Below are 12,383 nucleotides of genomic sequence, written 5' to 3'. Positions count from 1 at the left end.
TGGGTAAATAAAGGACAGCTATTTACCCTTACATAAAAGTCTAAAAGAAGTGGGACACTTCATGAAACAACAAAGCAGCAGATTTGAAACAAATTGTAGAAAGTACTTTTTCACTCAGCACACAATTAAATTGTGGAATCTGTTGCAAGAGGATGCGATCAAGGCAATAGCATAGTGGGGTTTAAAAGAGGTTTGGACAAGATCCTGGAGGAAAAGTCCATAACACATTATTAGCCAGGTAGACTAAGGAAAGCTATTGCTATCCCTGGGAGTGAATAATAGGAAAAAGATCTACTTTATGGGATCTGCCAGGTACTTCCAACCTGCAATGGTCATGGTCAGAGACAGAATGTTGGGCTTGATGGACCTTGGTTTGACCCAGTTTGGCATTTGTTATGTTCTTAACTGTGTGGTGGAAGCTGCATAGTTTATAAAATACAGCTTATTTCTGCCCAAAAGTATGGGGTGGATTTTCAAAGGGTTATGCACGTATATTAACCGTGTAACCCCGAAAACCCGCTCCTGCGCACGCCGAGCCTATTTTGCATAGGTTCGGCGACGTGCGCAAGCCCCGGGACGCGCGTATGTCCCGGGGCTTGAAAAAAGGGGCAGGGCGGAGTGGGGGTGTGGCCAGAGGCCTCTGAAGGCCTACACCTGCCAAGAGGCAGGCGCAACTTAAATAATAAAGGTGGGGGGGGGGATTTAGGTAGGGCTGGGGGCGGGTTAGATAGGGGAAGGGAGGGGAAGGTGCGGGGGGGGGGGCGAAAAGAAAGTTCCCTCCGAGGCCGCTCCAATTTCGGAGCGGCCTCGGAGGGAATGGGGAAAGCCATCGGGGCTCCCCTAGGGCTTGGCGCACACAAGGTGCACAAGTGTGCACCCCCTTGCGTGCACCGACCCCGGATTTTATAACATGTGCGGCTGCGCACACGTTATAAAATTGGGCGTAGATTAGACTAAGAAGATCCCTTGCTACTGATGCCAGTAATAGCAGAGGCTATTCCCTAAGTCAGCTTGATTAAAAGCAGTTAATGGACTTCTCCTCCAAGAACTTATCCAAACCTTTTTTGAACCCAGCTACACTAACTGCACCAACCACATCCTCTGGCAACAAATTCCAGAGCTTCATTGTGCGTTGAGTGAAAAAGAATTTTTTCCAATTAGTTTTAAATGTGCTACTTGCTAAATCTCTTACTAAAAAAAAACTTGCATGCATACTTCTGAACCCCCATCCTGGAACTCTCCTGTATCTCCACCTTACTTCCCTGTTAACATTTATGTGCAACACTGCAAGTACGCACATCCTCTTTGGGTTTATAAAATAGCATGGTCGCATGTCCATGCTATTTATGCACATGTACGCTAGTTTTTCTTATGCAATCCCCAAAAACTCTTTGAAAATTACCTCCTAAACGTTACATGCATCTCCCATATATTCATACAAACTAGAGGAAGACCTATTCCCCTGCCACTCCCCCCTAGCTCAAAGAAATCAGTGATATCATTTTCACAAAAACATTTAACTACACTGTGCCACAAGAGCAACATAGGAACATAGTAAATGTCAACAGGAAAAGAGCCAAGCAGGCCATCCTGTCTGCCCAGCAATCCCTCTCATTTTTTAAATTATTATTAGTATCTTTTATTTTATTTTATTCTTAGGGTAATTTTTGCCCTGTACATTTATCCCAGTCACAAATTTTCCTTTTCTTCATCTCCATCATTTAGCCACTAGAAATCCTCTGTGTTTATCCCATGTCCTTTTGAAAGGGAGGTGGATGCATGGAATGCCTGATTTGCAAACAATCCTAAATCTGAGGCATGTCTGCCATATTTTACCATGATCAGACAGGAAACATAAGGAAACACATTCACACAGAATAAACGGATGAGTGTAGATAAAGCATAAGCGTTGGCAAGTTAAATATAAGGCAGTGCTAAGACAGGCTAAGAGAGAATTTGAAAAGAAGTTGGCCATAGAGGCAAAAAGTCACAGTAAAAACTTTTTAAAATATATCCGAAGCAGAAAGCCTGCAAGGGAGTCAATTGGACCATTAGATAATCAAGGGGTTAAAGGGGCACTTAGAGTAGATAAGCCCATCACGGGAAGATTAAACAATTTCTTTGCTTCAGTGTTTACTGAAGAGGATGTTGGGAAGATACTATTTCTGGAGATGGCTTTCATGGGTAATGATTCAGATAGACTGAACTAGAACACAGTAAACCTGGAAGATGTGTTAGGCCTGATTGACAAACTGAAGAGTAGTAAATCACCTAGACCAGATGGTATACACCCCAGGGTTCTGAAGGAACTAAAAAATGAAATTTCAGATCTATTACTAAAAAATTGTAACTTATCATTAAAATCATCCATTGTAGCTGAAGACTGGAGGGTAGCTAATATAACCCCAATATTTAAAAAGGGCTCCAGGGGTGATCTGAGAAACTACAGATAAGTTAGCCTGACTTCAGTGTCAGGAAAAATAGTGGAAAGTGTTCTAAAGATCAAAATCACAGAACATATAGAAAGGCATGGTTTAATGGAAGAAAGTCAGCATGGCTTTACCCAAGGCAAGTCATGCCTTACAAATCTGCTTCACTTTTTTGAAGGAATTAATAAACATTTAGAGAAAGGTGAACCAGTAAATGTAGTGTAATTGGATTTTCCGAAGGCATTTGAAAAGGTTCCTCATGAGAGGCTTCTAGGAAAAATAAAAAGTCATGGGATAGGTGGTGATGTCCTTTCGTGGATTACAAACTGGCTAAAAGACAGGAAACAGAGAATAGGATTAAATGGACAATTTTCTAAGTGGAGGAGGGTGGGCAGTGGAGTGCCTCAGGGATCTGTACTGGGACCCGTGCTTTTCAAAATATTTATAAATGATCTGGAACGGAATATGTAGTGAGGTAATCAAATTTACAGATGATACGAAATTATTCAGAGTAGTTAAATCACAAGCGGATTGTGATAAATTGCAGGAGGACCTTGTGAGACTGGAAAATTGGACATCCAAATGGCAGATGAAATTTAATGTGGATAAGTGCAAAGTGATGCAAACAGGGAACAATAACCCATGCTGTAGTTACACGATGTTATGTTCCATATTAGGAGCTACCACCCAGGAAAGAGAGCTAGGCGTCATAGTAGATAACACATTGAAATTGTCAGCTCAGTGTGATGCAGCAGTCAAAAAAGCAAACAGAATGTTGGGAATTATTAGGAAGGGAATGATAAATAAAACAGAAAATGTCATAATGCCTCTGTATTGTTCCATGGTGAGATTGCACCTTGAGTACTGTGTACAATTCTGGTCGCCGCATCTCAAAAAAGATATAATTGCGATGGAGGAGGTACAGAGAAGGGCAACCAAAATGATAAAGGAGATGGAACAGCTCCCCTATGAGGAAAGACTAAAGAGGTTAGGGCTGTTCAGCTTGGAGAAGAGACAGCTGAGGAGGGATATGATAGAGGTGTTTAAAATCATGAGAGGTCTAGAACGGTTAAATATGAATCAGTTATTTATTCTTTCGGATAATAGAAGTACAGTAGGGGGCACTCCATGAAGTTAGCTAGTAGAAGATTTAAAATTAATTGGAGTAAATTCTTTTCCACTCAATATACAATTAAGCTCTGGAATTTGTTGCCAGAGGATGTGATTAGTGCAGTTAGTGTAGCTGGCTTTAAAAAAGGATTGAATAAGTTCTTGGAGAAGAAGTCCATTCCCTTGACTCAGAAAATAGCCACTGCTATTACTAGCAATGGTAACATGGAATAGACTTAGTTTTTGGGTACTTGCCAGGTTCTTATGGCCTGGATTGGCCACTGTTGGAAACAGGATGCTGGGCTTGATGGACCCTTGGTCTGACCCAGTATGGCATTTTCTTATGTTCTTATAGATTGGAGAGCTGGCACTTTCTCATGCTTTTCCTTTTGATCCTGCCAGTCTGCTTCATGTAACTTTTCAGAGAGAAGGCAAAATGAGGAGAAGTCGGAGATGCTGTTTGCAATGTTTCATTTATCTAAGAAGAGCGACTGGGGCAGCTTCAAGAGATGCTGCATTCTAATTCAATTTCATCCTAAACTGAGTCATCACCACACTGCAGAATTACCAGAGAAATATATCAAGTCTAAATTGTGTTTCCAGATGTCAGGACAATTCAATTTGAATGAAAATGTGCATTGAAAGTCTGTATTTTTTTTAATTCATTTCCTCATATCATAACATAACTGCATTTAAAACAAACTCGTTTTTCCAGAATTTCAACAGATCTCAATCACCTCATTGCATTTTAAATTTGAGAGATACAGTACCTTTCCCACCCCATAACTAAAATGGTCCTCTTCAGCACCAGGATCTGGGAGATTTCAGCTGACTGGTTTCTGCCCGCGTTTAGTTTATGGTGGCAGTGCCCATTGAAATCCCAAATCTTAAAAAAAAAAACCAAAACAGAAAACAAGATCATTCAAAACTTTTCAGAACAGGGATAATCTTTACAGATCATCACAGAAAAGAAATGGTGGGTTTTGAGGATCTGGTATGGTTTTGTTAAAATTGTGAAGAACCCCCCTCTACTGTGAGAAATGTTAACTGCAGCTGAAAAAAGAGAGAAGCTTTCCACAGCTCAACTAATCAAAGGGCCATATTTTTTCTGATCAGGAGAGCTGCTGCCTTTAGATAAAGGGTTGCTGATTCTAGTCCTGGCTGAAATGTTTCCTTATGGTCTTAACGTTAGTGTAAAGATATCATCATTAACATGCATTTACACATACAAAAGTTAAATGAGCTAATATGCATAATTATGCAAACTAGATTTATTTGTTTGATTTATATTCTGCTTTTCAAGCACTTCAAAGTAGATTATATTCAGGTACTGTAGGTATTTATGCAATTCACTTAAATATAATGTAGAAGATCACATTAATGCCTGCATCAGAGTTAATGCAAAATTTAAACTCTGATGGTTATACTTTAAATGTGCTCGTTAACTCACATTTGTTGCAAGTGTGGACCCTTGGACAAAGATGGAGTTGGCGCAACCTGCAGGGAGGAGCCCTGCAGGTCCCCACTGTTGGCTGGAGGAGCTGGCTGTGACAGAGGCCCAACTGGAACTTCACCTACACCAAACCTCATTCCTCTTGGATTGAGCCCTCGAGTGCCAGAGTTGACAGGTCTTAGATGGGCCTCTGCTGATAAGCTTGATATCCGTGGAAATGGTTTGGTCCCAGGCATAATCAGAGGCAGCTAGTGGTCAAGGCAGGCAGTGTTTGGACATGATCAGGAGTCAGGCAGTAGTCAGTGGCAGGCAGAGTTCAACTGTAGTCATGAGTCAGGCAGTGGTCAGTGGCAGGCAGAGTTCTAGTCCAATGTCAAAAGGATGAAGTCAGAACCAGAGATCTGTCCAATGAAAGGAGGATGGGTAGGCAGGCAGGGAGGTGAGGAGCAGCACAGGCGAGCAGGCAAGACACGGAAGACACTGAAGAACTGAAGACTGACCACAAGACAAAGACCTGATGAAGAGCTGAAGACTGACCATAGGACAAAGATGATTAGGAACGGAGGACCAAGAACCAGTAACTGAAGAGAGGAAGACCAGGAATACAGGAAGGAAGACCAGGTACACAGGAATGAAGACCAGGAATACTGATGCAACTTGTTCTACTCCGCAGTAGTGGACCTATTGCCGAGGCAAGGAGGAGTTGTTGCCATGGCTTTTTATAGGCCTATGATGATGAAGTCATCAATGGGCATCTCTGGCCTTTTCCCACTGCAGGCTCTTTAAATGAATGTGCGTTGGGTGAGCATGCATTTTAGGATGAGAAGAGCAGTAGTGTCGGAATCATGCTGAACGTGGCGGCCTGTCACATGTCCATTCGGGGACCTTCCCCGATGTCAGAAGGTGTTGCTTCAGGCTCGGGGCTGGAGGTAAGCATGGCAGTCCGTGGGGCAGTCCCATGGACCTCCAAATGCAACAGCATTTTTAACATTCTTATTGCAGTTATAAAGTCTTTAACAAATGGCATGTTAAATATGCTATAGCAGAAAGTCATCAAGTGGATAAAGGTCCTCACAGTGGTAGATAAATCAAACAAGGAATGTGTGAGGATCATAGTTTTTTAAGATAAGAACTTCTGTTTAATACCAAGGTGCACAGAAAAACAACAAAGTGAATTTTATTTTTGCATGTGTAATCCAATTTATTGAAGAAGCATCAGATATATAGGTGCATCAAAAATGTTAATTTAATATGTTTGAATACATCACTATACTCGGTAGTTTGTTCATTTCTTAAGCAATATGGACTCCTAACATGGCCATGTTTTGTTGCGCTGGAGGTGGACCCTTGGCCTGGTGCAGGATTGGTACGGCCCTCTGAGGGATCCCAGAGGGCGCCTGCCTCCAGGAGGCGGAGCACACGAGGAAACAGAGGCTGACAGGAACTTCACCAAAAACTGTCTGGGGGCTCCGCGGATTGAGCCCTTGGATTCCCGGACTACCTGGGCTTAGGTGGGCCTCTGGGGGTCTCCCGGAGAGATGACGGAGAGGTGTGCCCACCAAGAGAAGAGGTGCACGGCTGACGGTGAACAGACGAGCTAGACCGGAACCGAGAGTACTGGAGACCACGGGAACAAGGCAGGAACTGAAGGTCCTCTGGGTAGGATAGGCAGCGCCTAGTGGTCCAGCTCGAAGAAGGCCGCGGGCAGTGTCAAAGCAGGTGGACCTGGTGGTCACGGGATGAGCGAAGAGAGTGTCTGGAGAGCAAGGGTCAAAGCAAGGGCGAGGTAAGCAGACCCGGGTGCAGGCCTAGCGCTTCCAGACACACAACATGTTTTACCTGCCAGCTTCCTTGGGAGGGACTCAGCTGTAACGTGTAGGAATTTAAAATTGAAATACAATTGGCACAGTCAAATCATAATAAATCTATATAAAAAATCTATTATAGACACATTCATGCTAACCTAGGCAACACCCTATAAAAAATTAATTAAAAAAAAAACCCAAAAACTAGCACATACCAAGTTGTTTATTAACAGGATTCACAGTGACATCTAAATGATAGCATTAGGTAGACAGGTAAAGAACTCTCAAAATGGCACAAAAAAGTCTTTTATTTTTTATTTTTTATTTTTGCAATTTTCAGATATATTACAATCATATATCATAAGAATAAAGATCATTTATACCATTTCTCATAAGCAACAATTATATATTAATTCTAAATTAAATCAGATCTTTAATAGTCAAGGAAATTTGAGACCAAGATGTACATACAAGCATATTACAGAGCTCATTATACATCATTACTTCAAAATAAAGGAATAAACCGTCACAAAAGGCACATACCCCTTTCATTAGTATCACACTTCAACCCTTCCCATCTAAGAAACCCCTTAATTGCAGCGGATCAAAAAAGATATATTTTTCCTCTTGATATTTTAATAGACATTTGCATGGGTATCTTAACTCCATACTGGCCCCCGATTTATCACCTCAGTTCTCATGAGTAGAAACTTTTTCCTTCGCTCTTGTGTGGAGCGAACAATATCCAGGTAAATCCAAACACATTGCCCATGATACTGAGCTTTTCTATTTCAGAAGAAAAATTTAAGAACGAGGTTTCTGACTGAGCGAATGCAAATGAAGCAAGAAGTATACCCCTTGTTTGAATTTCTATCTGCAATGACATCTGAATTATTTCCGAAATATTCAATGATTATTGTTCCTGTGTTTCCTCTTCTCCCATTGAAATCATGGACTTCCTAGATACATAAAAGGCTTTGGTGACCACTGGCATTATTTCCTTACGGATCTTTAAACATTCCAACAAATATTCTTTAAACATCTCCATCGGCTGAATTTTCTTCACTACAGGGAAATTTATAATCCGAAGATTTAAATACCAAAGAGAATTCTCTAAATTCTCAAATTTTTTCTCTGTAATAGCTTCTGATCTAATTAAATTGCTCTGAATATTTTCCATTGTTATTATTTTTGCATCTATTTTCTCCACTTTTTTTTGTTGTAAATTCAAAGTTTTCTCTGTATTTAACCCTCTCTTATTCATTTCCAAAAACGCTTGTGTTAGAGTCGAAATAGCAGATTCTATGGAAACTAAAGTCTTCCATAAAGAGTCTAGTGTCACAATTGGGGGTTTTTACAAAGAGAAAACAATTCCTGGTTGTAATATTACGTGTCTTGAGGTGTAGCATTTTCCACGATGTTCCGTGCCGGCACCACTGATGGGGGTCTGGAGGTAGCCCCTCCAATCTGGGCTCCACTACCTCCTTCACTCGCCAACTCTCCGCTTCCTTAATCAGGCTCAGGGGACAGCAGCTCTCTCCTCCTCGACATCTGAGTTCACAATGTTTCTTCCAATTCAAACCCTGCCTAACCTCACGGTGGAGTTGGCATCTTGGGGACCACCGGGCTAAGTGAGATCCCTTCAGTCATGGAGAGAAAACTGAGCTCCTGGTTCTCTCCCCCAGCGGCCCTCAGTTCCAGCGTCTTCGGGGTAAGTTCGAAGAAGCTCTCAATTTTGGGTTGCTGGATTCTTTTTTCTTTAGCAGGAAAATTATTCTTTAACTTAGCTTTACGCTTTGTATGTGGCATGACAAATATAGACCAGAAATCAAGCACAGAAGAGTCTTCTGATTGAAAAGAACCAATCATAGCATAGGAGTCAGATTATATGAATACAGACCAATCAATATTGCGATTCAACCCCAGGGGATGTAAAGAGTGTAATTTAAAAATCCATCTCTCTTCCATTTGTAGACGTAATCGATCTCTGTTGCCACCCCTAGGACGGGGAGGGACTGAATTATTGTGAAAAAATGGAGATCTGAAATTGAATGATTAGTTTCATACCAATGTGTGGTGAGGGGAGCATTGTCATTATGTCTCCATATACTACTACTACTACAGTGTTCACAGATATGGGTTTTGAGGGTCCAAGATGTTTTCCCAACATAAAGAAGGTTACAAGGGCAAATTATAACATAGACTACCCAGGTCGAAGTACAATCAGTGAACAATCGCAACTGATATGGGTGTTTTAAAGAAAGATGACAGAACGATGTTAAGTGTAAGAGAAATCACATGCTAGACAACCCCTGCATGGTTGGTGTCCAGAGAATCACTAAGATAGTTCAGGATACTCAGAAAAGTCAGAGGAGACTAATATGTCGCGCAAGTTTTGGCCCCAATAGAAAGCAAATCAGGGGAGGTCATGAAAGCGATTTAAAGGAGCAAGGATCGGCCAATGATAGTGGATCAAATTGCAGATAGATCCAACCTGAGATGAATATGGGAGATTACAAGTAAGGTTCATCGATACATCTTTAGTTTCTGGATAAGGTCCCCATTTATGTAAAGGTCATGTTTATAAGCACATCTAATTACGCCCCATGGGTATCCACATTCCAAAAATAGTTGGAACATCCATTTAGCTTGAACAATAAAGTCTTGACATTGAAGATGAAAAAAATTGCCTAATAGGTTTTTTAAATAAATTTTTCATAGGGTGCTGTCTTGGTTAGCATGTATTTGTCTATAATAGATTTTTTATATAGATTTATTATGATTTGACTGTGCTGATTGTATTTTAATTTTAAATTCCTGCACTTCACAGCTGAGTCCTTCCCGAGGGGACCATATTGCTTAAGAAATGAACACTCTACCGAGCACAGTGATGTATTCAAACATATTAAATTATCATTTTTGATACACCTATATACCTGATGTTTCTTCAATAAATTGGATTATACATGCAAAGAAGATAAAATTCTCTTTGTTGTTCTGCGCACCTTGGCTTTAAATGGAAATTTTTGTGAAGGCCATAGCTGTGCAAGACTGGTAGCTCCTTTGAGAGTGACAGGCGGAGAAGGAACAGTGCGTGAGTGCTTCATCTTTGGCAAAGCCAAGCTAGCACCACTGCCTAACCACACCATACCATGTCTGGAATTATGTGGAGCGGTGCTAGCAGTGGAAACAGTGGAGTTAACGACAGCCGAAATGGATATTCAAAATGATGCTGTCCACCTTCACATGGACAGCAACGTAGTTCTGAGCTACATCTACAATGAGACAAGAAGGTTCCATGTATACGCTCAACTCTGGGGTTCAGCCACTCAGACCAGCTTCGATTGTGGAACCGACTTCGTAGGAACCCGTAAAGAGTCGAACATTGCATCTGTCATGCTTTTAATACAAAAGAATATCGACATTCCCATGCCGCATGGAGACCTTGATGGTGGGAATCTTTACAGGCGTCTATGGAAACAAGTCCAACAGCTTGCCAACCCCCTTTGGAGTCATTGGAAGAAAGAGTACTTGCCAACTCTCCAGTATCGAAGCAAGTGGCAATCCAGCAAACCCAGCATCCGAGAAGGTGACCTCGTCCTTCTAAAAAACAGCCAAGATCTTCTACAGACCCATCAATGAGGTAATGCTTCTCATGCAGCATGAAGAGACTTGAACTCCATGGACCATTGTCCACACTAGAGACTCTCTCTCTGTTTGTGTTGTCTGTCTTTCATTTCAGCTTGATGAAACAGTTTGAAGAATATGTTGCCTGGATGACTGAGGGACCGAGATGATTGCGAACTTCTCTGAACATCGAAAGATCCAGTTATAATGAACTTTGCACTGTTGCATAATGATATAAGAAGTGATATAGTGGTATTTTGTGATACCAGACGGGAAGTGTTCTGTCCCCAGCAGTGGGTACATGTATGTATCTGTATATACATTGCAGTTTAACTGTGTCTAGTGCAGTTCTTACTTCTTGTAACCCATGATAAAAGTCTGTGAGCCTTGCCTTTAAGGGAGCTTTGCCCTTAAGAGACGTTCCCTCCCCCCTTGCTTTCTCTCACTATCTGAAGAGCTTGAAAGCCCCTCAATCTAACCTGAATCTTCCTAAGTGCCCTATTGGCTCAAGGGATTGCCCTTCATGCTCCTCCTGTGTCACATGGGTCCTAGGCTCGCTGCCATTGGACCTTGCCCCCTGTCCCCTGCTTGTGGAGGCGTTTTCTGTAACAGCTCTCTGGGAAAGTTTCAGTCTTGCACATGTGAGCTTCAAAGCCAGCAGCACTTTGCAAAACTCTGTGAAATGATTAGCTTTTTTACATTTCTTCTTATCGCTTTGTTCTAAAAAGATTAAAATCAGCCTCAGAACCCTCTTGCCTTCTCACCCTGCAACCCAAGAAACTCCGTTCTCCCCTCTCCTACCTATCCCCAGCTACAAAGATCTTTGCCTGAGGATACACGTTTGGAATGCAAACATTGTAAGTAATGAAAAACTGCTTGTACAATAAATAATTTCAAACTTAAGGGATCTTTGTCTTGAGGACTGATTGGGAAGAAACGTTAGCTGTCTGGATGAGAAAACATGTATGTTTTTATTGAGCCAGCACAGTAGATGATTATAATTACAACTTAGGTCATGCTGACCCGTTGACTAATAATGATGTAAGATATGTAAGGCATATGTTGCTAGAATAAAATGCAGTAATAATACTGTGATTGGTCAATCTGAAATGTTTTGCTGAATCATGACTCTGTATGTAGAAACAATATGATGCTAACTTTTAAGCAGACGTGCAGACACACATGTGCATGCATTTGTTGTCCTGTGCCCAGGGATATGGCCATTTAATAACAATCATGCATATATGTGCGTAAGTTATAAAATGGCCTAAATGCGTGCAAATGTGTGCACAATTTTAAGTGGAGGTGCACCTATGCGCACAAATGCCGCTTCTACCATGGAAGTGGGGGGATTTTAAAAGACATGCACCAATGCTATTATCATTTTTACCAGTACAATCCCAGTTTGCACAGGTAAGGAATAGGACTTCCAAACCCTCCTATTTTAATAACCTCCCTTCCTCTCTTAGCCCTACCCCTTAAAACCTCACCAATCTATTTATCTTTATTTATTACTTACATGTCCTCTATAGCAAAAGTAAAGTTACGCAGCAGAGGACCCTGGTGCACACCAGTGGGCGTGGTTACGTGGTAATTTGAAGTTGAAATCCAAAAACGCCCATGCCCGCCCAGTCCACATCCATGCCCGCCCCTTTTTTGGAACTTTTCATTCGTGCGCATAACAGCAAGTACATGGGCACCTTTTAAGATCCACACAGCACACGCCAGCCTGACATATTCATGTATCTCCCAGTTTTGGCATTTGTCGGGCTTTTAAAATTCACCTTTAAATAAACACAAAAAAGATCAAATTGTTCGAAGAGCTCAGGCTATGAAAATCTTGCCACCACTGTGTTAAGCGTGTTACTATGTCAAAACACAAAATATGGACCTTCAAAAAAGCAGCCACAGTTTTTCATCATTGTCCATATTGATTTTTAAAACAGTGTTTCAACGTAT

The 12,383-nt window shown here is 41.4% G+C and overlaps 1 protein-coding gene across 1 annotated transcript in view; it reads right to left on the bottom strand.

Moving 5' to 3' along the window:
- The window catches only part of WDR49 (WD repeat domain 49), a 131,396-nt gene that overhangs the window by 84,047 nt on the left and 34,966 nt on the right, over positions 1–12,383 (bottom strand). The window contains exon 10 of the mRNA XM_029616832.1: positions 4,310–4,425. Within this exon, the coding sequence (XP_029472692.1) occupies positions 4,310–4,425 (116 nt within the window). The remainder of the gene's footprint in view (positions 1–4,309; positions 4,426–12,383) is intronic.

This window comes from Rhinatrema bivittatum, chromosome 9 (assembly GCF_901001135.1).
Source record: "Rhinatrema bivittatum chromosome 9, aRhiBiv1.1, whole genome shotgun sequence".
Classification (NCBI taxonomy): Eukaryota; Metazoa; Chordata; class Amphibia; order Gymnophiona; family Rhinatrematidae; genus Rhinatrema; species Rhinatrema bivittatum.
Note: the sequence above shows the minus strand (reverse complement) of the source record. Positions and strands in the feature narration are given on the sequence as shown.